The sequence below is a fragment of the Haplochromis burtoni genome, unplaced genomic scaffold, assembly GCF_018398535.1.
Source record: "Haplochromis burtoni strain Fernald_Lab_line unplaced genomic scaffold, NCSU_Asbu1 Contig_250, whole genome shotgun sequence".
NCBI lineage: Eukaryota > Metazoa > Chordata > Actinopteri > Cichliformes > Cichlidae > Haplochromis > Haplochromis burtoni.
In genome coordinates this window covers 538,813-566,755 of record NW_024582611.1, presented here as the reverse complement: position 1 = coordinate 566,755, position 27,943 = coordinate 538,813, and the positions used below count along the sequence as shown (strand labels likewise).

At 39.3% G+C, this 27,943-nt stretch overlaps 1 protein-coding gene across 3 annotated transcripts in view; it reads right to left on the bottom strand.

The window, feature by feature from the left end:
- The window catches only part of prdm6 (PR domain containing 6), a 147,904-nt gene that overhangs the window by 10,116 nt on the left and 109,845 nt on the right, over window positions 1-27,943 (bottom strand). For 2 of the 3 annotated variants that reach the window (XM_014338863.2, XM_005938642.3), the window contains exons 7-8: window positions 20,349-20,724; window positions 3,238-3,414 (exon numbers count right to left, since the gene is read on the bottom strand). In XM_014338863.2, the coding sequence (XP_014194349.2) occupies window positions 3,238-3,414; window positions 20,349-20,724 (553 nt within the window). Of the gene's footprint in view, window positions 1-3,227; window positions 3,415-20,348; window positions 20,725-27,943 lie in introns of all 3 variants that reach the window. The other variant, XM_042227245.1, reaches the window with a different exon arrangement.

Sequence of the window (27,943 nt, the reverse complement as noted above, 5' to 3'; positions counted from 1 at the left end):
CTTTATAAATAATATCGAATTGAATTCGATTAGATTGGATAGCTATCTAGTTTCCAGTTTAGGTTAAGTTTCTGTGAGTTTTGGGTTTTGTTTGATTTCTGCTACAGTGCAATAAAGCTGCTTTTTTATTTCATCTGCATTTGGGTCCTTCATCCTGCCTGCCACACAGCGCTGCATGAAAAATAGATTCAACAAATGTTTAAAGAAACATTGAAAAAATGTTTAGTTTTCCTAATTTATTACAAGAGGTAATGACTCTACCAGCATCCACTACACAAAAGCATAATCTCTGTGTGCTGGCTATAGAAAAAGGCATTTGTTAGTCCTAAAGCATAGTACATATTAGTGTTTTGGGTTTTTTGTCAGTGTTCGCTCACGCTGAATGCTGTCTCTATGCAGCTTCACAGTAATAGTACATTATATTTATGATTCTAAGTCAAACAACTTTCTGTGGTCTCCAGGGTGACATTCAAAGCTAAGACGTTGCTTCTCTGAACAAAATACAGAAGAACAAAAAGCGGAGCAGAGAAAACAGCAGCACGCTTTGACAGCCTGCACAGTCCAGTGAGCATCAGCACAGAAAAGCTGCCGACCACACAGAATCGCGGCCTCCATCTCCTCAGTGGGAAAATAAAGTTGAGCGTTTTCCTCCTGACAAAGTGACAGTGGCAGCTTTAATCTATCCGCTGCACCGTCCGAAAGGAGATAACTCCCCGAGGCCATCGATCCGCTAAAGATTTCTGACGCACGTCCGTGATTGTCTTTGTCCCGCTCTGCCTCCACCGAGACTCTGAAGTGCTGATGAAAAGGTTCGGGGGTTTCCTCTGATTGCTTATTAAGAATGCTGATTTGGTTTAACTGAATTTAATCGCCACTGCTTGTCGTTTCACTTTTTACACCATGATCTCTTGTTCCTCCTTTCTCTCTCTCACTCATCCTTCTCGCCTCTTCGCTCTCCACGTCAATGATGACTTTGGATTTCTCTGATTGCTTATTAAGAAGGTTAATTTGATTCTATCCCCGTGTTCCCCTGATGCCAGTCCTTTAGATTTTGCACAACTCAAACATCTTATTTTGCTTTCTTCACTTTCTTTTATGTCTCTTACTCTTTGGCCCTTCTGGCCTCCACTTGAATGCTGACCTCTTGGTCCACTGGAGGAATCCTTATTGTCCTCTGTTGCTGATTAGATGACAGGATGACAACAACAGCATCCAGAAGCCTCGAATTGCAGCGTGGCATGCCCTCTAATTATATTAGCCTTAACCAGCAGAAGAAAATGGAAATGAGTGTGGGGAGATTCATTACCGGGCTGTTAACAGATCCTGTATTTACACTGGACAATCTGCTGATGCCCTCTGATTTACAATGAGGAACAAACAAGAGAATTTCCTCATAGTTTAACGTTACAGGCAGCCAACAGTAAAGCATCAAAGGTCAGAGGTCACAGCAGACATGATGAAAGTGAATGGAAGAAAATATTATCACGAATAATGAATAATAGAAAAGTGATTGAGAAAGCAGTAAGGGATATAAAAGCAGTTTGCAAATGACTCTTATTATGATTTTGGTTTTTAGGACCAGAGCTAAATTTAGAGCTGAAGACCAAAAAGAAAAATGTAGACAACAAATCAACTGGTTTCTAAACTTCTGAAGCGTTTGGTAGTTTCAGTGAAAATGTGTTAGCCACCATCACGTTTGATTTTTGGAGGCAGAAGTGATGCGTTTGGATGGAGTGCAAACTTATCAGCTAACGCTAACTAGTTTGGTGAGCAAGCTGGATGTAAGTGTGTAATGCACAGACTGATAGCGGCGTATTAGTGCTTCTTATTAGTGCATCAAAACTGAGGCATGGACTTCTTAGATGGTCTTTTCTCATTTTTAAACTCCAGTGTCTCCTTCACATACCTTTAGATCAGGGGAGGGGAAGTCAAGCCCTCAAGGGCCGGTGTTCTGCAGGTTTTAGACGTGTCCTTGATCCAAATGGCTAAATTAGCTCCTCAACATGTCTTGAAGTTCTCCAGAGGCCTGGTAATGAACTAATCATTTGATTCAGGTGTGTTGACCCAGGGTGTGATCTAAAGCCTGCAGGACACCGGCCCTTGAGGCCTGGATTTCCTCACCCCTGCTTTAGTTGGTCAGTCCTGGTATGTTAACAGCTGCCAAAGTAAAACTGTGACTCAGTTGAAATATTTACCTGTATATAATATGAATGGCCACTCTAGAACCTGCAGCACCATTGGAGGACGTGTTGATGTGTCTCTCCAATATTCATGAACAAGAACCTGAGTTCCTGCTGCTTTAGTGCATATTATTTATTAATTTATTTACTAAAGCATATCTGTGTACATCTGTTGACAACAATGAAATCCCAACCCATTTACTACCATTTTATATTTTTTTCTTTTGTGCAAGCTAAAACCTTCAGGACTTCAAGCCCTCGGTGGCTCACTTTAGTTTTCTTATGGTGACGTAATTAGCAATGCTAATGAGAGAAAGCGTTGGTTTCAGGAGTGCTGGGGGAAATTGATTTAGCATCCAGACAAAGCAGATGTGACACTCTTTAAAAACATATTAATCATTTTATGATTCTACAAATTTGATGTCAATGACATGAAATCATTCCATTGATCTGTATCAGACTCATATGGGAATATACACCATAATTGCTTTTATTACTGATTTAAAAACCTGAATAATTTACAAGCTGGTGTAACAAAATATTTAGATTCACAGTTTATTCTAGTACCTGCTATTAGAGAAGTTCGGTCAGAGCTTTATTTGTTCTAAATCATTCTCTGCTGTACCAACATGGGTCGCTGTTGATAATTACCAGTTTATGGGAACATCAGTTGCCATCCACATTAAAAACAATCCATGGTGCCTTTGACATTTTGAGCGGTTTAGCGGATCCCTGAGCGCTATATTGTCCTCTGTACAGTTTATTCAATGACCTCAAAGACATAATTATGAGAGACACAGAAAGACAGAGACAGCGCTCAAAGTTATGGAAGTGAAATTATTGGTGTCAAAAATATAATTTTCAGGAGAGGAAAAACTTATTTGGGACAAAGTCACCCAATATATCTAAAGGTGAGACTTGCTTCTACAATAATTTTGGTGGTGACAGTTAAGAGCAAGTCGAGTGGTATTAGCTGGGTTGTTTGTCGCAACAGGTGGCAGGTGGGGGCAAGGTGGGTGGATTTTATGGGTGTTTGGGGGTACTCACTGTTACTTACTTGAACGGCTTCTCTCCTGTGTGTGTGCGGATGTGGTTGTTGAGCGTCGTGGCGCCAGCGAAGGCCCGGCCGCAGTATCCACATTTGAAAGGTCGGTCGCTGGAGTGCGTCACTACATGGTTCCTCAACTCTGAAGGCTGAGAGAAGGACTGGGAGCAGTGGCCACACTGGTATGGTCTGAGGACAAAGACAGTCGGATGAAAGAAGAAAACAGAAGGTGTGTGCGTGCGGGAATGGCTTAAATTCACTGCCTTAAATTTGCATTCTTTCTAACAATCAGCAGGGGGCACCATTTGTAGTTGCAAAAAGAGGACTGCTACTAGTGCTCACTTTATCGAAAATGAATTTAGAATATTATTGTAAAAGGCGAGATTTTAAACTAGTGATTGAGGCTAGGTCATAGAGGATGTGAGCTGAAGCTTCATTTTCTCATAGACTTCTACACATTCACATCCTCTTCAGTTACCTGAGATGTCTCCCCCTACTGGCCATGATGTTACTTACCCGTAGGTCTATTGGTAAGATCATATTTTATTTTGTTAGCTCTGTTACTTTGACTCTTGTGCTCCATGTATTAATTTACCACGACATGAAAATTAATCAAAAAAAGAATTATTCCCCATAAAGATTCTTCATTTTTATGGGTTTGTTCCACCTTTTCTGTTGTTCTTCCATTATCACAAAGAAACAATGATGCACAGATGAATTTTTCTGGGTGCTTGTAACTGGAGTGGAGCAACGTGAATTAACACAAAATGAAAATTTGGAGACATTTTGTTTACATACAGAAAAACATGAGCCTGCACACATTACAGCTCACTAAAAAGCAATACATATGGTCTATAAACACACGCAAACAGGGGGCGGGGGAAGTCGGACACTGCTCCGGTAACCATGGCAGCCTGACCCTCATCAACAATGCAGGCCTAGATCATGACTGGACCATTTATCATGGTGTGTGTGTGTGTGTGTGTGTGTGTGTGTGTGTGTGTGTGTGTGTGTGTTTGTGAAGAATAGCAGTTACACAGAATGAGATAGAGACAGTAAGAGAACAAGAAAAGAAGAGATATATTTGTGTGTGTAGTGTGTGTGTGTGTCTGTGTGTGTGTGTGTGTGTGTGTGTGTGTGTGTGTGTGTGTGTGTGTGTGTGTGTGTGTGTGTGTGTGTTTGGCCCAAATGGGAGTTAAACAAACAACCAAACAGAAGCTGTGTGTCTGCTAATAGAGTGTCCTGCTTCCATACAGCAGCAGATCTAATCTCACACTCCTTCCATTCGCTGAGCCGAACACGCAGCCAGCTGTGAACATTATCGAGGTATTTTGTTTTCACTTACAGGACACTTCAGCCTCTGCTCATATCTTGCATCTCCTCTCTTTTCCCCCATTATCATTTTCAGGCTCTGTGTGCAAACCTCTGTTTCCCACATACAGACTTTACTTAGGCAGCCCGCCCAAGCATATATGTTGATGCTTTTCTTTATTATCTTTTTGAGAGGATAATTTAGTACTGCTCAACCCTCTGCTAAACAAACTCACCCCGGCTCTTTTCTTCACATGTTTTCCTTACAGGCTGTCTCACTGGCCACATTGCTATCTGTGTAGGTTTCTTGATATCATTTAGCTACGTCTTCAGAGAGGATCATCGTCCACCTCCCTGATGGCAGCAGTCCCTTCATCTGATCTGAAAACTTACTGAAGTGGAGAGTCAGTCTAACCAGAACACAGCAGCTGATTATATTGGTCCAATATATACATTTATTTGTAAGTATTTTGAAATTTCACTATTTACAGAGCAGAGACTTGTAGCAGTAGTATTTCACATGCCTTTTTTCTTCCACAGTTTGGTTTACATATTGCATTCCAGTTTTATGGACTGCTTATTTAAAATCACTAAAATTGCAGAGTGAGACCTGAAACAAAATCAAGCTTCGAGGCACTCCATGGCTTTGACACAGCACCACAGGAGGATGTGGGGTTAAAGTACATAGAAAGTCAGTTAGTGCCGTGCATTGATGAGCCGGGAGCTCTGAGGTGATTAGCTGCTGTGTGTCTTCTGTCTGTCACATTAACGACCTCAGGAGTACACTGAGGATCCCGTTTTTAAAGCTGCTTTAAAGACAGGGATCAGGGACGCTCTGGTGATTACCATTGGTACTTTATCTGCTACAGTCACACTTTAGCTAAGCATGGATATTATCATTAATTACTTTAATGAGTGTTATGGCTACTTTTACTCATTGTAATTGTAATCAGCATTATTATTGCGTCAAACGCAGGTGGGGCTCCTCTGTGTTTCATTTGCTGGTTCTTCCCATGTGTGGATTTTCTCCAGGAGCCTGGGAGACATTCAGGCCCAGGATATAAAAGAACCAGAGCTGGAGCCTATCCCAGCTGTCATAGCAACCTCTCACCCCACGAGAGCCAGGGTTCACCTTGGACATGTTGCATGCTCACATTCACACCTACGGCCAGAGATGGGTAGTAAAACGTTAAAGGTAATGCGTTACTGTAATCTGATTACTTTTTTCATGTAACAAGTAAAGTAAGGGATTACTGTTGCAAAAAGGTAATTAGATTACTGTTACTTTCCCTAATATGGAGTGCGGGAGAGAGTACGACCATGCAGTGTTTAAAGCTTGGAAGCACTTACATCACTTTGAGTTTGATTCCATGAAAAGTGACAAAAACATCAGCGTCCAATGTACTCTGCGTGGGAAGAAAAGTTCTTTCTACAATGAAAAATTAAACTTCTAATCTGAGCAGGCACCTAGCACGCCGCCACGGGAATGTGAAATTTACAGAGAAACCCCCGGATCTCCCCCACTGACATGACTGCTGCGGCACTGGGCAAACCTCCACCTGCCTCACAGGACTCAGTGCTGCTGGATCTTTGAATGTGTGTTTTACTTGCATCTATTTGAAAGAGTGAGTGTAAACACAAAACACTTGATTTTATATGATGGATTATGCAGAAAAAAATTGAATTGGGCTGAAAGGTCTATTCTTTATTATGTATTTAGGTTGTGTGGCATGTTTTTGAAAAGTAACTAAGTAATAAAGTAACAAATTACTTTTGAAAATAAACAATCAGCAAAGTAATGGGATTACTTTCATTGAGAAGTAATCAATAATTAGTAACTAATTACCATTTTCAAGTAACTTGACCAACACTGCCTACGGCCAGTTTAAAATCACCAGTTAATCAGGCAATCATAGAATACACTGCAGAAGGATTTGCAGCTCTCTCAGCTGATTTCGCTGAGAGGTGTCCTTCTTCAGTGGTTTCTTTCTTCCTCTTTTTCTCAAATTTATGGATTAATGAAGTTTATTTTATCCTTTTATGAACCAGGCTTTTAGACCTCTCTGAGACACACTTTGATTTCTTGTCTTTACCATCTTTATCTCTCCGTAGTCCAAAAACATCTCATCAGACTTGTATATCCATCCATCCATCCATCCATCCATCTTCGACCACTTATTCGGGGCAGCAGTCTAAGCAGTGAACCCCAGACTGCCCTCGCCCCCTCCACGTCTTCCAGCTCATTCAGGGAGCACACCAAGTTTATCCAAGACAGCTCAGAGACATAACCTCTCTGGTGAGTCCTGGGGCTGTCCCTGGTTCTCCTCCCAGTAGGACATGCCTGAAAGACCTCACCTATGAGGCACTAAAATCGGTTGGCTCAACCACCTTAAGTGGCTCCTTTCAGTGGAGGAGCAGTATCTCTGAAGGAGATCCCCTTCATGATTTCCTCCTGGTAGGATCTCCCAAGGCAAATTGGACCTGGATGAGGGGCCAGACAAAGAGAAATTCTGACAACCGCTATGATGACTAAAAAACCCCCCCCAAAAATCAAGGGTCCAGTTTACACTGTCCAGACAAGGTCACCAGAGGTAGAGGCTGAAGGTGCGAGCCTCTGGTGGCCCGGTCCAACTAGGCTTAGCCTGAAAACCTACATGAATATATAGAAGCCGCCAGGGGGGCTTGAAAAATGTTTAGTCATGAAGGAAATGGAAAAATGATATAGTTTTTTCTGCTTTTCTTTTCATATGGGTCACTTGGTTCTGTATTACTGTGTAAGCTGTTAAACTGACAGGATAAACTCCCATGTGCTGCCTGAAAATAAAGCGATTTTCATTCTGAAACTAATAAGACAAAACTCTGACATCAGTTCCTTACAAATGGGTAAATACCCCAGAACTAGAATAAAACAAATAGACCAACATCTTCACCACTCTAATAAATCACAAACACCCACAATACCCTGAGACGATGTAGACACACACACACACACACACACACACACGCAGGAAAGTAATAAGAGTAAAATAGTGTAATATAAAATCGAAAAATTCTCACTTGCAGTTTTCCACATAAAAGGCGTCTCGCCGTGGGGGTCGGTTCATTTATCAGCCGGCCGGTCTATAGGTTCACGCCTCAGTGGGCCGCACCACTATTTATTAGGTGGGTTTTCTATGAAGAGCTGCATTGATTGTGAATAGTTTAAGTTGATGAATGTGTGGATATTATTTATTAAGGCAGCAGGCCGGGAGATTAATGCCCGGTTATTGTTTATTACAGGGAGGAGTGGAGGAGGAGGAGGTGAAGCATAAACACCTCTATCATGCACATAAACACACATGGACACACAGGTATGTGCATATGCAACCAAAATATGGGAACAGACAGGCAAATGCAAATATGATCATTTATGCATAAATTACCGCACATACTGTACGGTCTGGGTTTTATATATCAGAAACACTGAACTTCTTTACCATGAAACACAGGGGTGTGCGGATAACACAGAGAGGGGAAAAAAGCTTTAGGAAACTTTCGTTTTTAACAGATTTCACTGGTGAATGTGACACTGCGCACTGAAATGAAATACAGATAATATTTCAAAATATCAAGGTTTTTCCTGGCTTTTAATGGGCGTGCTGAAAACCAGACTAGGTCTGCCTATAGCTAAAACAAGTAGTCTGTGTTTCCACGTTTAAAAGGACCCTTTTCCTCTCAATTTCATAATGAAATGTAGCTAGCAAGCTTTCTACTCTTGTTCTATGACAGCTGAAGTAATTAAGAAAAGTGATAGATTGACATTTTTTGCATGCGGGATAAATCCTAATTAACTCCCCAAATAAGTACCTAGAGGACTGTTGCTGAAACGTCACATTAAATTTGTTTCGAAGGGGAAACAAATTTCAAACAAATTGTTTTACATTTTAGAATCAACTCATATTTTGATGGAAAAATAGGTTCTAGACAAAACTGAGAGTCATTCTAAAACCATTTTAAACCCAAAGTCAAAAAGCTTGGGGAGAAAATATTCTCACAAAATAGAGTTGAACTCATCTTTATGACTCAGTGACTCAGATCATGTTCATATTATCAAAACAAAGCACTAGATGTCAAACATATGACACATCATCTCCATTTTAGGGATGCTCCTTGTGACTATTTTACTAACAAACAGGATTTTAAAAAAGTCTAAAAGTAAGAAAACACTAACTAGGAGAACAGAGGACAACTGGAAAGTGTATCATGGGGTCTACAGCAGCATAACTAAGTGAGGCTCAGGGTCAGCCGATCAAGCTCTAACTATAGGCTTTATGACAAAGGAAATCTTAAACGAAGACAAGGTCTGTCTCTTGAATCAAAACTGGGAGCTGTACAGGAGCCTGATAGCTGCCTCCCATTCTACTTTAAGAAACTCTACAAACTGTTATGTGACGGCTGTGTGCAGGCAGGAAAAGGACCCAAAGTGCAGACTCCGGAGACAGAAAGTAACTCAAAACAGCTTTAATGCTGAACTCAAAAGGGTACCAAAACTAAGACTACAAAATACACCTACACAGCTAGATAAGGGTAGATCGCGACAATGACAAACTGAAACACAGGGCTTAAATACATAGAGGGAGCAATCAGGGAATGGACAACAGGAGGGAAACACTTCTGGGGCAAATGAGAACTGACGAGACAAGGAAGCGTAAACTGATCACACTGAGGTAAGACAGAGACCTTCAAAGTAAAACAGGAAACACAGACTGAACAAAGACACAGACTCACATGCAGGCACTACAACAGAGGGAACAGAGACGTGGGACCAGGGCAGACACAGACACTGACTGGACACGGGGATATAGCGGACAGGGGAGACAGCAACTAAGGATTACACAGAGACAAACCATAAGACATGACTCTAACAAAAACCCAAAGACTAGAAATTATAAATAATATAATGAACTCAAAAACCCTGGGTCAACGACCCAGGCATCCTAACAGAAACCACAAGTAAGCCTGCAGTCTGAGGCTGATATGTCTACTTGGATATACTAGCATAACATCATAGATGGAGCCTAATAATTATGTGACAAGAAGGATTTAAAATTTGGTAACAAAACACATTTTAAATGTTGCAAATGCCTGAGAAGTCCAACCTTTATATACAGTCTATGTACACAGTTGGACATGCTTTTTACAAATATGAGAGATTTTGACTGCAATTTTGACTGGCTGAGTAATATTTTCACAATTTTTATGTTTTCCAAATAGTGTTCATTATAATTTGTCAGAAGCCTAAGCTCATGTGTCCAAAAAATAGACACACTGGAGAGCATTTCACATTTATGATGAAAAATTCCTTATTTTACTGTCAAATTAATGAATTAATTTGGTATTAATTCTTGTAAGAAGTTGTTATTTCAGTCTTTTCTTCATCTTTGTTACAGCTGATCTCATGAATCTCTCCGTTTCTCTTTTTATTGCTACAAACGAAGCTGCTCCATTTGGACTGCTGGCTAACTGTATCACGTCTCTCTCGGTGGCCGTTAGCATCAAGCCGTTACTCAGTCCGATTGTGTCGACAGCACAGACAGCCAAATATGTCTAGAATCAACAATGCAACAAGTTAATAAAAACACCAAATGGACAAGTTAATAATGCTTAGTTTGGATACTCGATGAGAGCAAAATCAGCTGCTGTGTTTTTCACGCTTAGCTTAGCCTGTGTGTGTATGTGAGATCTGTAAAATTAGCCATTTTCAACACATCCGTGTAATACGGTTCAGGACAATAAACCTCGTGTCAGCTTTCAACACAACATGTGGTAGGAACAACAGAGTCAGAGTCAACATGTCGCTGTGTCCACACCTTTAACACATGAGCTGATGAAAGAGGCAGCGTGTGTGAGAGACCGACTGCATGCCAACCAGACCTCACTACTGAGACTACATGGGAATGAAACGTTCTGGCTCGCATACATGTTTTCATGGCATCAGAGAGAGGTCAGAGGTCAAGAAGGTGGACAGGAGAATGGAAAGTAAGAGCGTTGCTGATCAGATCTCTCGTAGACTGGAGAGAAAAACATTTAAACGGTGTGTGGTGAAGTGGGAACTTCACACGATGACAAAAACATGTAAATGACTGCTCTACTGCAAGACCGCAGGCAGTGAAATTATGGGCTTAAATTGTGGTCATAAATATTGTGAACTGAGTTTTGTAACCTTGTAAACAAAAATATCTGAAAATTTTACGTTTGTGCATCTATTTGTATGTTTGTAAAAAATATTTACACAAGTTGCTTTTTTTTTGTTAAGGTCCAGATACAAACCAAAAAACTATGTGTAAAACTCTGCGCTCACGTTCGCTCGCTTGCATGTGAAATACTCATGACCACAATTTGAGCCCAGACGAAAAGTCTGTCCATCATATTGCTTGTACAGATTACTATGAAACAAGGGCCTGTGGATTAGAGTTTTCCCTTGTGACTTCAAAATAAAAGCCTGGGTAAATATAATCACTAAGACTCTAGACAACCTGAGGTTTGCAGTAGCGGTGGAAAAAACTTACAAAAACACTATTTGAAAGTCTATTTTCTAATCAGTTTGCAACATTTTCTTTGTCATTTTTAAAAAAAAATGTACAGATGTTGTAACATCTGTAAAAATTGCAGGATTATCAGCAAACAGTAAACACCACTGTGCTAAAAGTTGCAGTATGATCAGTGGCCATTTAAGGCTCCAAAAGTGAGTTCATCCAAAAAAACAAACAAAACCAAACACAATGCATCATTAGCATTACCAGGGGTGCAGCTGGTCTGACTGACAGGTGGATGTTCTGCTCTGACTGTAGGTTTCACCTCCATTAATTGGAGTCACTGAACTGGACCTTTTCACCGTGTCTCTGCTGCTGCTCCTGCTGCTTTTGGACCTTCTTCAATAGAATTACCTTAGAGTTTGTGCTGTTTTATAGCAGGTATGCATTTGTGAGTTGCACTCATGCAGTTTCTGGATGCAGACTAACAAAGTGAGCGTGACAAGTGTTAGCGTGTAAGCTTATTTTTCCAGAAGGACAAACATATCTGCTTCTAGATTTAATAAAAACAATATTTAACCACTACATTTCTGACAGCATCACATTCATATTTTTATGTGTTTGGGGGTTAAATCGGTTGCTTGCAGATGATGTTTTCATTTTCTGAGCTTTTAATTTGATTTAGGACCTCAGTGACTCAGTGAATATGTGTGTGTGTGTTTATTTGCAGCGTGCAGTGATGCAGAGTGAAGTGTGTCGATTGAACCGCATGGACTCAGTCTAATCCATATGGAGTTATATCTGTGCTGTGAGGACGTCTCCTCTGTCTGCCTCATATGAAGACATTATTCCCTTGAGACCAGCAGCTATAAATCACTGCTCCCACATCGTCAATACAGAATCAATGGCCCTCTGAACACACATAAAAATATGTATGTATGTGAGTGGAGCACGGACATCCTAGCACAAACAAAATCACCGGAAGACAACCGTGAACACACACACACAACTCCTTTTTCTTTTATGTGCTGTTTTTTATCCTCCAGTATCCATGTCTTTTTGTTTCTCTCTGTCTTTTCTTTTTCTTTCAAACCTTATTGACTGATCTATTAGAGCAGAAAGCTCACATAATGTCCTCTCATCAGCTAGCTGTACTCATCAAACCAACCTCATAAAGAAAACTAAGCAAACAGCCAATATTGTGTCATTGTAGATAATGCCTTTTGTGTGTTTTGTCTGTTTTAGTGTGTATGTGGTCAGGGGGTACTGAACATACATTATGGGTATTGTAGTTCAAAAGGAAAACATAGTTATTAAGAAGATCTACTGATGGGTCCCAAACAACACTGGGTGATTTTACCAGTTTACCATTTTCTGTTTATACTCAATAATGGATTTCCCGCCATTGTAATATCTGCAGTAAATGTCAGCTTTGAATGTGCATTTTGCAACTTTTTTCACTGATGCATTTATGATCACGCCCTGAATGAACAGACCAATTTTATGTTAAAGACTCAGGATTGACGTGTATGACTGTTTGTTTTGTCTCAGCAATCCGGTCTTTAAGTCTGACGTCATTAGCGTGTCTGGGCCCAAACTCCGCTGCAGGTCCATAAGTCAACGATCACTGCAGGATTGCTGAGAGTTGAAAAACTGTCGAAATTCTTTCATCTGTAATAAAATGATCAGTGTGGCTGCTCTACCAGTTGTAACAATTACGTTTAACATCCAGGAATCCATGGAAATCGAATTTATTATCTCTCTGTAATTAGAAGTTAGCAGGGAGGTAGCTCGCTAGTTTCCATCTAAATATAATATACCATGTAATATACCAATAGCATGGCAGGATGCTGTAAACAGATAAAACTTCATTCAGGAGAACAACTGAGATAATCCATCCACAATACGAAGTTAGTCATTCATATACTGCTGCATGGGCTGGGCTGTAGTTACATTGTAAAGTTTAAAACTGAGCTTTAAAATGAATAGCGGTCATAAAAACCGAGAGAGGCCGACAGTGATCACTGACTGTTTTTAGGGGCTTTTTGAGATTAAATAGAACAAGATACAAAGCATTGAAACATGTTAAAAACACAAAAGCCTTATTAAGCGCAGGGTAGTTTGGGCCCGGAAGCAGGATTCATCACGACATCACTTAAAGACCAGATAGACAATGAAAACTTAGAAATCGAACACTCCACTAGCATCAACAAACATGGACAAAAAGCAAGCTAGCTCTATGCTGGATATTAAACAAAGATAGTATGAAAGGTGGATGCATCTTTCATGTCTGAAAAGTACCTTAAATCTGCATACTTTTTAATAGCCACCAGGGGGTCCTACAGACAGTTTTACAATGCCCAGATGGCGATATTGAAAATGCTCATTTCAGTTATGAAGCCTAGAGATGAGCATTTTCAATATCGCCAGAGAGAGCAGAAAAAGAGAGAGAGCGAGTTTTGAGATGTGAGAGATTTGTGACGTTTAGTGTGTTTGTAGTGTGTAGTTAATGTGTTGTCTTGTGTAGTTAGTGTGTAGTGTTGTGGATAGTTTTGTGTTGTGTGTCAAAACAATGAGGTGACTACTGTCTTCAGGTAGAGAACAGGAGTGATACACCTGCTGCTGTCAGGTATGTGATTTTCTCCTTTATAGTGAACAGAAATTATTTTTTGGAGTGGCACAAATAATTTGTTTGGCATCTTATTTAATGCAGAACACCTGATTGTTATGGAAATAGTTTGAAATGGTTATAACAAAGGGTAAAAGGTAAACGGCTGCAAATAACTTTGTTTGCAAAACTTGTGCATAGGATTTTAAAATTGACAATTTATATTTGCATTTAAAGTTATGAAATATGATTCAATAAACATGTTTGTGGTTGTTACAGTAAAAAATATTACTTTTTCTACTCGGATTTTATGTTTTTTGTCTGGTTTTAGGTCAATTGAGTTACTACAGTAAGTCAAAATGAAAACATAACTGTAAATTCAGACACGTGAGGTTGTGCTGAAAAGAATGACATCAATTTTTAACACCAGTTTGTAAAGACATGACCAATTATACCCTGGACCCCAGAAGGTTAAACATTTTTTTTTAAAGTAACACAATAGTTACTTTTCAAGTAATTAATTACTTTTAGAATCTTGTAACTCAGTTACTAACTCAGTTACTTTTTTGAAGAAGTAACTAGTAAGAATAATTAATTACTTTTTCAAAGTAACTTGCCCAACGCTGGTCACATCCAAGCTAATGCTATTGTCATTATTCAGGTAGTATTCAACATAGTGATACATGACAGAGCAACTTAATTGTGCAAGGCAGTCTTGTGCATGTCTCAGCAATGTTTTTGTCAATGCCAGCTGACAAATGTGAGCAGCGGTTTACTGACTGCAGTTCACTTAACAGCCACGGGTTTCATTTATATGATGGTCTGAGGGTACACTGAGCTTTCTGCTTCGGTTTTCAGAAATGGTGGCTGAAAATGTCCCAGGCCTCTAAGCAGTGTAATATGACCAAACTACATTAAACAAATAAAAGCGATTACGGATAAGCACATGGGAACATTGGTGCATTTTAAACTGGAAAAAGTAAAACCACCTGAGACTTGAGGGTCTAAAATTTGCTCCAGTGTGCTCTGCCAGCCCACAGAGCTTTACTTACTGATACTAAACAAAACCCACTCGCATGCAGATGCAAAACAAAGTAGGTGTTTATTATAATGGCAAACATGACAGATAAAAATAGACTTTGAAGAAATTTCTACAAGCCCGTCCATCACAGTGATGAATCATTATCCTGCGGCTACACATTGAAAAGAGAAAAAAGCTATTTTTCAACACATCTGTATGTCCAGCAGGGACAACACACATCTGTGTTAGTGTTAAATGCAAATATGTCTTCACTGCCGGGTGATAAATCTCCTAAATGTCAACTGTTTAGTAACACAAAGAAACAGCCTCGTTATAGCCTGGCATGCAAACATTTTGAGTTAATTGTGTTTTGAGAATTTTCTCAGCTCACAGAGCAGCAAGTGAGACCCAGCTGAAAACATGAACAAGTGTGTTGGTTTTAACACTGATAAATCCATTACACTTCTGCAAAACATCTCTGAGCATTCAGATTCTTCAAGAGACAACTAAGGTTTAAATGTGTAACCAGTTACAGTGCAGTCCAGAGGTTTTATATTTATATTTAATTCCCAGAGAAACACTTTCAGATGTTAATTACCACCACTGGTCCCCCCCCCCAATGCTCCCAGTGAGCTATGGTTTACTCCGCTAAGATAGAGTGCAAGATATAATTAATTAACTCCATCACATGTCCCTCACCATCTAGCATTTTAACTGTTAGCTGGAGACAGTAATACTTGTTTTGCTTACAACAAGCTGGAGAAACAACTGCCAAGTTGATTAGTTCTAACCAGAACGTGAGGCAAGCAGAGAACTGGTTTGATGCTGCAGAGCAGAGCAAACTGTGGGGCAGGCCCCTCTAACAGGACTTTAAATCATTGCAAATTGGGTTTGGCTGACCAGGAACAGAGTGAAACTCAGTTGAATAGATGAATTTGTGGGGGTAAAATTTCAAAAGATTACAAATAGATTGTTAATGCTTTGGTGATCTTTCTTTTACTAAAATTGAACATTTTTATTTTTGATTGGCAAAATTTTTAGCTATTGGGTATGCTGGTTGGGTATCCCAGAAAAATGTTATCTGTAAAATCAGCACATTTACGTCAAAAATATTTGAAACGCTTATGTTTTTACCATTAAATTAAAAAATATAAATTTGTAATCCTAAAAAATGGTAAGACAAAATAACACATTTTGGATTATTTTGGGGTTAAGCTAAATGAAGCCACCAAAAAAGGAGGAGCTGGGGTGGAGGTGGGTTGGTTAAGGCTAAATTTTGTATTTTAAGTAGGCTATATTGGATATGTCAACGATTATCAGATGAGCCATCAGTTGACCTGGACTGCCATTTGATCAACATTAACATCAAATATAATATATAAAATACATAAATAAAAATCAAATCAAGTGGGAATTAGGGTTTGCCATATATACTTGTACATATGATAAACACGATGATTAAAAATGAAATATTGCTATCATATTTATATTTTTCCTTTGGGATGCATGTCGGTGTAAAACAGACGTAACAGGTGCTAAAAAAAATTCACTACTTGATTAGCCTGTAACACCCAACCCATCAAAAAATAGCCTGAAAATTCTTATTTTTTTGGAACTGAGATGTTTATTAACCCTTATAACAAAATTCACAAAAGCTTTATTGCTATATCATGTTGTTAATGATATATTTATTATATATTTTTTGTATCACATTTGATACATTGGGCGTCTTTGGCAAGTTTTTGTTAACAACAATGTTAATTTTAGACAAAAAAAAGAGTTTTGTACATAACATTTTGGAATTATGAAAAGCATCAATCATGTTGATGAGCTAGAGGTTTCAGAAACTCATGTATCAAATATGATGCAAAAGCATCATAGGGTTTATAATCAAGTGGAGAATATATAATATCATGATGTCCCTCCCCAGTGGTATTATAATCAAGGAAAAAAAAATATTTAACACGATTAATGTCTAGGAAAACTTCTCGCTCTATCAGTTATCTCGGTTCAGGGTTTTTCGGCTTTTCCACTGAGAAACATTAAACCTTAGAACATTTAAATGCCTCAATGCTCTCATTATTGTAGCGCTTACGTGAGTAATGGAGAATTTTAAATGTTTAACTGGGCTGCTGGAAAGCCGGAGAAATCAGGCCAAACCACCAACAAGGGATTGTTAGATGCCAGAAACAAATGACAGAAATTAAAATTTAATTCCTCCATAAAGTCGGGCTCTGTGATGATACACTTTCAATCGGCTGTAAACCTTCTGTCCTCCGATATACAAGCGTGATTGTGTCCATATACAAATACAGGCCTTACTCATAAACAACATCAGCCACCAGAATGAGACCTGAATTGTGAACTGTGGAGATCAAAGTGCTTAGCAAAAATATCCAACTTTCCCTAAAAGCACTAATGACTCTTTTAAACACCAGTGCGGTAAACACATCAATCATAAAAGGAGTGGTTATTAATTTAGTCCATTGCTGTGGTTTACACTGCACTGCTTTTGTAATATGTCAAGGCTATAAGTGGAAACGCAGGCCATTTATGATCTGATTTTTTTCCTGATTCATCACTCATTGCCATCACAAAACTTAAACAGTATCCTGTATCTCGACACCAGTTTAAAGCTGAATCGAAAGCACTTCCAAGGCCTCGCTGACATAAACAAACTGCTCCTCTGATGATGGATTCTGTTGAAATGACACACAGAGGGGGAAAAAAATGACAGAGAAGAAGAAAAAGTTCAGAAAAAGAAACAGTCAGCAGAAAAAAACAAACCGGAAAGAGATGGAGCTCAGAGGAGGTGTGCAGTGTTTTTTCTTTCCCTTTTTTTAGGCTGATATAAAGAGCCATCAGTCTTCAGCTCCAAATGTTCCCATCAAGTAAACATCAATAAATATGTATGAAGGGGGAGAGGGAGGCCAGGAGAAAGTGAGGGAAGCTGTTAGAAATCAAAGTGAGAGATGAGCTTTTATTACTAGTGAAACCATACTGGAAGAAGAAACTAAACCTTACAATACTGGTAGTAGAATCTAAAGACTCAAATCTGCAGAGGACAAACAGAAATCTGTAACTTACCCATCAAATATGCATCTGTCATTGGTGGCTTTGTCAACATCAAAGTCAACTCTGTTGTCATTACATCGATACTGATAATTTGCTTTTTTTTTTGAGGCAACGAGTTTCCATAATTTTTAAAAGTTAAAACCAACTATCAAATTTAACAGTGTTTGAATGTTGTTAGGGCAGTACAGCTGTTGCACCAGATGGTGGATTTAAAACAGGGACCTTCTTGCTGTGAGGTGCAATGATCAGCACTGTGTTGTCTCCCAACAAGAAGGTCCCGGGTTAAATTCCAACATCTGGCCAGAGGTGTTCTGTGTGTTTAGGTTGTTTCCAGGTACTTCGGCTCCTCTCCGTAGACCAAAGATATGCAGTTAGTGGAGTTAAACTATGATTCTAAATAGAGGTGTGAATGTCAGTATGAATGGCTGTCTGTTTCTCTGTGTTGGCTCTGTAGGTTGTACCCCAACTCATGGTCTATGATAGCTGGGATAGGCTCCAGTCTCCCTGCAACCCTGAATTGAATAAGTGGACAAAAATGGATGGATGCTGTTAAACTTCATTTCAGAAGCTAACATTTTAATCAAATCGGTCTTTAATTGAACATTTTATTCTTCCCTACAACTTACCTTAACCCTACAACACTAACATGAGTTTTGTAACACTATCACTTTCAGCCATTAGTGTTCTACGTTTAATCTTGGATATTTGATGTCAATGAAAAATTTCACACATGGGGTATATTGAGTGCTTGTTTACACTTTAAAGACCTTTACAGGATGTAAGAAACTAATACCAGTTTTGCATTATCAGCATGTCATGACTTGTAGGGATAGTGGTAGTTCATAGAGCGCATTTTTGTGAAACAACTGGCCAAACAGAGCCCACAGTGATACACTATGATGACTTATGAGTTGGTGTCCAACAGAAGCTTTTCTGATTTGCTTTACTTTCTATTATCACAACTTCATTCATATTATGAACTTAAATATAAAAGATAAGAGATGAAATAAGATAAGCTTCATTGTCCTCGTAAGCACAAACATGCAACGGAACTGGAAGCACTGCTGAAATCATTCTACTTGAATGAAAGAGTAATAAAATATAAAAATAAAGTAATAAATACATAGCTAATAATCCTAATGACAGCAGCTTTGACAATGGCACAGGTAGAAAGCAGAATAGATGATATCTAGAGGTATTTTAGCTATTGCACTTGTTCAGTGAATGCTTAGAGTTTAATTTGGGTGTTGAATAGCCTGATGGCCCAAGAAGCTATTCTTTAGTCTTCTGGTACTGCTTTTAGAAGGTGGCAAACTAAAGAGTTGATGGCCAGGGTGAGAGTGAACCTCTTAAACATACAGATTGACAACTCTTGTCCTTTGTACAATGAAGAATGGTGCAGCAGAAAAACATAAATTTCATCATTTGATGCATATAATAGTCTGGTTAGGTGCAACTTTAAGAAAAAGATTAGTGCTTATGTTGGGGCATGACTTTGCCTCATGGGCATACTGGTATAATTCCAGTTCACCTGAACGGTACAGTATGGCCTTGGAGGTCCAGGACTGTTTCTGTTTGGCTTGTTCAGCTGAATTTTATCTGCTCCTCTGTCCCATAAAACCTTCCTATTGACAGGCAGCTCCCCATCGACTCTCCCTCCCTCCTCCATATCCAGCCCACATTTTTCTTCCCTATGAGTATTAGTTTATTGAATAAGTGGCATCTGTTTTCCTGGCCCCGTCACCGTAAGGCGAGGTATTTCTCAGTGACGCACAGCGCTGATTTATACGCCGCTCTGACTCTCCCCACAAAAATAAAGCTAAGCAAAAAATTTCCAATACATCCTGTGTCCCCCTTTTGCACACACATACACACACTCCACGCATGCTGTATATAATTAACTTGGCAGATGTTATACACACTCAAACACTTTTACACACTCTTCACTCTTATCCCCAAACTCCCACTTTCTGTCACACACAAATAGTGCCATGATGGAACAATGAGAGTCATAAATCACAGCAAACGCATCAGATTTACTGGCTTCCTCTGGGAAAACAGCAACAACTATCTGACACTTTGTCACTTTAAGGGTCATATTTTTTTCTTTTTATACAAAGTATTGTACACTATAATACAAAAGACATTGATGTGGTGAAGTGTCATCTTTGTGCCAAAAAAGTATTTCTTTTCAAGCTGCCAGTAGGTACAGACCAAAATTTCGAAGCCAAATTCTTGACTGAAAATGGCGTTTCTGGACATATGAGCACTTGGCACTTGCTACCTATGTTGATTATACACGTTATCTCTAGATCGTGCTTTGTTTACAGTTAAAATCTTCGCCTTTATTCATTTAAAACTCATTTTAAATTATGCCGAAGTCCTTCTACCTTCTTTAAGGGCTTTGGTACAACACAGTTGCTTACAATGTTGATTGTAAGCTATCAAAAGATTTTGATCCCCTGAGGTTTCAGACATAAAGAAAAGTATTTGGAGTCATTCTCAAACCAACACTGTGTCCCTTTCGTGTCAGTTTATCCTGCATTACAACAGCCTTGAGGCAAACTGTCAAGCACCTAAAACCACTGTGTCTTACCGGTCAGGATTTTGCGGACAGACATGCATCTGGAGCAGGATTCTCTGGGTGAAGGTCTTGAAGCACTGGCCACATTTCCACAGGTGCCAGTCGCTGAACTCACTGCTAAGCTGGCTGGTGGATGTGGGACTTGCCAGGACTCTCTGGTTCTTTGACCCCAACTGGCCAAAACTGGAGTCCGACTGAACCCCAACCTTATCCAACAAGGAGAAACTCCGAGGGCAGGGGGAGTGGGGGAAGACCATGGAGCGCATGAGGGTGGAGGACGGAGTGGAGGACGATGAAGAGGATGAGGAAGAGGGTTTGCCGTTTTTGCTGAAGGACTGGAGGGATTCCTGCCTCGTCATGGCCTCCACCACTGTGGCTGGGACATTTACTGGACACAAGAAAAACAGAAATGATTTGGTTTTAAGTAGAAAAAAGAGAGTCCAACAACTGCCAACAACTGAGGAAAATGATGCAAGTTAATGTTGATGAAGATGTTCTTTAAAATTTTGACTTGGAGGAATAGCTGGAAGGCACTCAGAAGACTAGCAATGCTAACATGGACTGTTAAAGTTTTCAAAACTGCAGCACAGGATCAAACAAGGGTGCAAGACTGGAAAAATATTCTTGGCCTGAACACAAACAAATGGATGAAACCATTTATTCTTTCAGGTGGCCCTTAATGATATCTGTCCCTATAGGTTGGATTGTTGTCAGTGGGCTGGGCTTAATAGATAAAAGTATGGTTTAGCTGTTTTGATGGGAGGAAAGGAAAGGAAAGCCAGAACTTTGTCCTAACTGAGACCAGAGCTGGCTGACCAGCCCGGGGCAAACTGCAGCTCCTGGTATCAATGAATGGAATTATGGGAATTATGTTAGTACAGCAACTCACTGTTTTCCTCTCAGGGAAGACAGAAAGCTGCAAAAGCTATGTTTCAGGGTCAAAAAATGGACCTCCAGCATGATGCTACTACAGATGAGTTTTAATTTACAGAACTACTAACATTTCTACTTTAAACTTTGCTTTCATTCCAGAAACTCAAACATTCTAAAATGTTCCCTTCACTAGTTCACTGTTAAATCCAGAATTAAATTTACCAGTCCTTTTCATATAAAAAGTTAGCCCCCATCATATCTGAAAGATCTCATAGTCTTATACTGTCCCAATAAAGCATTTTGTTCTCAGACTGCAGCCTTACTTTTGGTACCTAGAGTTTTTAATAGAAGAATGCGACAACAAGCTATCATGAAGTTCTCCCACAGAACCATCTCCAAGTTTAAATTTAGGAGACAGACACCTTCTTTACTTTAGAGATTATACTCAAAACTTTCCTTTTTAAGAAGGCTTACTGTTAGTGCTGGTTGAGTTGATATTGAAGCATCCTTTAGTTGTGCTCCTATAGACTCAAACTGCTGTGGGACTTCCCATAATACACACCCTTACTTTTTCACTGCGCCTACAGAGCAGAGGTGAGCAACTTATTTATTGTTTTATAGAATTCAATTCAATTCAATTCAATTTTATTTATATAGCGCCAAATCACAACAAAAGTCGCCTCAAGGTGTAGAAACCCACACAGATTTAGATAAAATAAGCAAAGGGCCCTAGAGTGATATTGCTAGCACTAGCATGCTAATAATTGCAACCATGGTTGCAGGTTACGATGAAAATAATACATTCTATGCAAATGTTGGCATTTTTTGGTTACACTACATAAGTGTGTCACTTGAATTGAGATTCCTTACTATAACAAGGCCTCTTCTTGATTTTGTGGGGTTTGATGGTTTTACCTTTACCTTATGCTGGTCAGATTGACCAGACTCGTGGGCCAGTTCTGGTCATTGGAGCTTTTTTTCTGATGTGGTTGGGCCCTTATGTTACAGTACAAAATGACTGCTTTGACATGACTGCTATATGGTGCTATATAAATAACACTGAATTGAATTGAATATAGTAAGTGCTTCAGAGAAAAAAAATGAACACAGGAGCTGGCATAATAAATCCATTAGACCGATAGGAAAAACAGATTCTGGATAAAGTGTTGCTGGTGAATACAACAGTCAACTACAATGAGATTAACAGGAAAAAACACATTATATAAAAGTGTGTAAATTAGATTTTGGTTGATGCCAGCTGTCCTCACTTGACCCAGAAGTCAGCTGTGTTCTGTTTTGTGGTCAGACCAACTGACAGACCTGGAGTCCATAACCCTTCATCATGTTTGAAATTGCATTAAGAGGGTTGATTTACTTTAACTCACTGTGGAGGGTTTTGCTTTTCATTCTGTAAACTGGTTTGCTTGGGAAAACTTGGCATGCAGACTGGGAGGAAGGAAAACTATTGCACAAGTTATTTTACATCCTTAAACTTAACCAGACAAACCAGTAGATGCTCATAACGTGTTATTTAAGAAGACAAATAGCTTATTTTGTGACTTCTTTAGTTAGACTCATTTGGGTAATTTGTGAGTCCATTTTGTTATTATTATTCTTGGGTACATTTTTCCTTCTCTACCCACGCACTAATGCATAAACAACACTTCTGGCTTTCTTAGTTTTTCTGAATTTCTTCGCATCATTTCGATTGCATCATTTTACATGAGTAAACACCCCTCTCTCTGAGATCTGCTGCTTCAGTCGTCATAACCATTTTCCATCCCTCATCAGCTCACCTCTGCCATCAGGCCACCAGGCTCGATTGATCCTCTAATAACCTGATGAGGAGATAATTACACCATTTGTAAGTTGCCCGACGGTGTTATTGACGCCCGCGTTATACGCCGCTCGCCCACACTTAATTCATTTTGCAACCAACATTGCATATACAAAAAATGCAGGTCAATACGGTTTGGATTGCGTATGAAATGCATCATCAAAATGAGAGAATTATGCAGATGCAGCTGGCAACATTGCAGAGTTTGTATTTTCTTTCTTTATGAGGGGTGTGTTCTCTCCTACATGCCCCTCATAAAGATACAAATGGAGGAGATGCTGGTCTTCATCGCACAGAACAGAGTTTTAAAAGCAACTTCTGACACCTAAACTTGGAGTTTCATCTTCCTCTGTATTGTCTGCCTATCCATCAGTTCTGTGTATTCATTCAAACATTTTTCCATGTCATCTTCATTACGAGAATCATCTGAGGCCCTCTCCTCATCCTGTCCTCTTTTCCCTTTTTGTATCTCTCTCTTTGTCATTCAGTTTTACAATATATATGTTACAGCCATCAAAATGTATTATATCTAGAAGTTCCCCAAAAATCAAAACTAAAAATAAAAATCATGAGACTCATCTGTCAAAGGAGTTGGTGTTATCTGTTTGTAAATGTAAATGCAATCTATTTGTGGAACTATGGTGCTTAACAGTGATATAGTTGCTCTATTAAAGGATGAACTGATGTGTTCATATTCTTAGATAACAAATTAGACCACCTTATTTTGCAAACCTTCACCAGTGTATTTGAGATGGATTCCAGTCACTCCAAGTAAGAGCCCAATTGTTTGGAGACAATATCCCTTCCACCAAGGGCCTATCCAATTACCATACGTTAAGCTTGTTCCACGATCAACCTTCGGGTCACCAGAACTACTTGCTCTTGGTAATTGGCAACAACAACAGCAAAAAAAAGTAAGAACACTGAGCAACCATTGTTGATTGTGATCAAACTATGAAAGGACTCTTTATTTTGATCACAAGAGTTTCACTTCCTGCAGACCAGTTAGATTGTCCAAGTTGTCCAGCACCTCCAGGACGGCATAATTACAGCCAACATCATATGTGCCATTGTAAGTAGGTATGCTGTGTCTCTCAGCATAGTGTCAAGACTTAGGAGGATTGACAACAAATTGCAGTCAATCTGTCTGTATTAATCAGTGGAAGGACAATTATTTATTTATTATTTATTAAACTTTCACCAATGTATTTGAGTGTAAATACAGTCAAGTCTGAGTCCGACTGTCATTGTTTGGGGACAGGCTGCCTGCTATCTGCGAGGCATCTGAGAAGGATTGCACTCCACAGACCATTGCCCTCTCCTTATCCGTCTCAACTGACTTTTCTCTGGTTTTGTTTTTTAATCAGTGTCCTTCTCATGACTAGTAACATGAGACAGTGACTGGAGGCCATTCAGGCCCTCCAATAGTTAAGCTCCTCCAGGGTAACCACACATGCTGCCACAAGAAGATATGTTATGTCTCCCAGCATAGTCTACAGAATGAGGAGATACCAGGAGATGGACTGTCAACATGTGGATAGTTGGACAGGGCCATAGAATTGAATATTCTCAGCAGAAGGACAGTTATCTGTTCCTTTGTGCAAGGAGGAACAGGCGGAGCACTGTTACAGCCCTACAAAATGACCTCTGGCAGGCTACTTGACTTCATTAGGGTGTCATGAGAGACCAACATCCACGGATTTACATGAAATAAGTTAAAAATAATAAGAATATGCTTCAGTCTTGTACATTTATATCATACTGAATTAGCAGGAAGTTTGACTCTTGAGAGGCCACCGTTCGTCTGAGAGTGTCTTCCTCTCTTTACAGGAATGAAGTACAGTTCTGATTATGTTGCCAAATCTTTGCTGGGTAATCAATAACCATAACGTTACAGCGATTATAAAGTTTCATAAAATCAATGGAGGCAATTATAAGACTGGTAATAATAATACGTCACATAAAGAAGAGAAGTACGGAGGAGTTTACTGCAGAGGTGGACAAAATCAAAATCATTCTTCCCTCTCCTTTCTTTTCTTCAATCTTTTGCTTCTTTGACTCCTCCACTTTCCCTCTCATTTCATCCATTTTCCTGTTTTTTCCCATCATTTCTCACAGTTCTAGAGGATAAAGGGAAGTTGAAAAAACTAAAAGAGCAGGAGTAAAGAAAAGAAAGATAAAGCAGTCTTTCTGAGATGTTTCCTCGTCTGCTGGTGCATATGTTGCTGTGGAGCGTCAAGCCGACAGGCTGTGATTGGATGGAACATGTATGAGTAAACAACCATGGGGTGTGTGTGTTTTCTTTGTTGTGTGGTTTGGATCTTGATTCATCTTTAATGTGTCTGTGAGTGCTTGAGCTCTGCACATAAGCAAGAGTATAGAGAAATGTGTGTTTAATGTTATGTGCGTGTTTCCTGTTGTTTGTCGTTTGCCTTTGTGTATATGACTTTACTTTAAGAGGTCCTATGATGTTTTTATTTATTTTCTGTACTACTGTTACATACTGTGGTGAATGCTCATATTTAACATGGCCAGAGTTCCAAATAGTGATCAGTAGCACGTGTAACGCATTGCAAAGTAACACATTACTGTAATCATACTACATTTTACAAAAATTCAGTTAACATACTAAATTCAGAAATCACAATACAGTTAAAATTATGTTATTACTTGATTTACAAAGGGTCTTCAGTTATCTGCACTGCAGCTGGAAATAATGAAAGAAAAAAACATCACATGCATTTTCCTTCCTGCACACTTCACCTACAAACAGCTGATTTCAGTTTGTGTGCAGGGAGGAGGAAAACAGTGGATCAGTGTGCCGCTTTTTTGAGGAGAGGGGATATGGACATCCTTTTTATTTTTACTACATGAAAGAATAAGTGCGTAATAGTAAAATTAGGACAGAAATAACTACATTATACTGCTAACACAACACTGCCTCTCTGCAAGAATATGCACAGATAGCATGCTAGCACAGAGCTAGCCAAGAACCCAGAGTGATGTTATAGCTGAGTGTATGTCGACCCGTCCAGAGCACCAGTCCAGAGCCTGATCTTCAGCAGGTAAATAAGGCAGTGATGGGCAGCCAGGCTTGCAGCGTGTAGCCTCCAATTCTGCCTGTGCATGCTTTGAAAGTAGAGTCACTGTGGAAGATTGGTTTGAAGTCTCTTTGGATTGTTGTCAGCTTTGCATTTTTGTTGGTTTTATGTTCATACGGAAACAGCAACAGAACGACTGTATGTGTGTCCTACTGTAGCCTCAGGTTTATATAACGACCTGATAATTGTGCGGCAGTGCATTTCAGGTCATGTTATGGAATAGCACGAAAGTAACATAATGCATTCTTTCTCTAACATATAATTAAGTAACATGCTGCACTGGTTTCAGGAAAAGTAACCAGTAGTGTCTAATCCAAGACTTGTTTTGTAGCAATAAGCCCAACACTGATAACGAGGACAGACAATGTGTGAGTCAGTCAAGTCAGACTGCTCTAAACAGTTTTAGACAGTTTTTTTCCTGCTCTTTGATATGTATTACATCAATAAGTGGGGATGTTCTTATATGGTCACCACTTTTAAGAGTTTGAACACTATTGTACCCAAACACAGCAGAAGAGCTGCAGGACAATGTGACTGCACTGGACATTTCCCAGTCTTATTGTGTTCAGGCAGCCTTTGGAGCACTAATAAAGGTCAAAACTTTAAATGTCTGTTCCACTGAGGACAGCCTACTGTCTCCAGTGCAGTGTTTTGACGTCACAGTCATCCTTTGTGGGTACAATTACAAGATAACAATGCCACAGAAACTAACTGCTCCAATGCAGTTAGAAGCAAAATGTCTTTAATTTGGAGCAGAACTGCTGCTTTTCATGTTTGTACAAAAGAAGCTTAATCTAATTTCATTTAATTTTCATGTGAACAAACTTTTTTCACTGCAGGGTGGAACAAAAGCAAATCCTCCGGTATTTGTTTGTGCGATGCCAGGGTGTGTATGTGTGTGTATGAATGTGTGTTTGGTACATCTGGACTGCTGAGGACCAGATGCCTTCACATGAATAGAAACCATTCAAAGGTCTCAATTGTCATCCCGTAAATGCTGACAGTAAATGGTCCATGTCAAACTGTGAACACGGAAGAGGATTTGTTTTAAATATACATATTTCTGTATAACACAATTTAACAACGTTGCTGACTATGTTTTTCAGACTGTTCATAGAGCTGAATTAACACCTCATCTCTAAATCTGATACTATTTCAATAAAACCTGAACAAATAACACCATGGCTTTTGCAGGGCTGTTGAATTTAACTCATTTCATAAATATGAGGGCATCATGTGAATAAATTAATGAGGAATCTGAGTCTGAAACAACCTTGGAAATAATGTTTTCAGTTCACACTGTTTTTGTTGTCCTAAAACTAATACGTTTCTCATAAATCAATCCCATTTTCTTTCAGTATTCATATTATTTTTATTTAATATTTAATGAAAATCTGAATTTTTTGGAACAAGACAAATTTTCTTATATGTAAAATCCATACATGCATAATTCTCCTCTGGCTTCCTTCTCCAACTCACTTCGCCCAGTGTTGCCAACTTAGCGACTTTGTCACTATATTTAGTGAGTTTTCAGACCCCCTTAGCGACTTTTTTGTCTAAAAAGCGACTAGTGACAAATCTGGCAACTTTTTCTGGTGTTATTAGAGACTTATGACTTTTGACGTGAAAGCACGTGTCGCTCTTACTGTCAACAAGCAGAGGGTGCTACTGTGGGCAGTTTGTTAACAATGTTATAGTTAAAAATATTCTTCTTTTACTTTTTGTGGATCACAAGGTTTAAAACTACTTAAACACACACACACACACACACACACACACACACACACACACACACA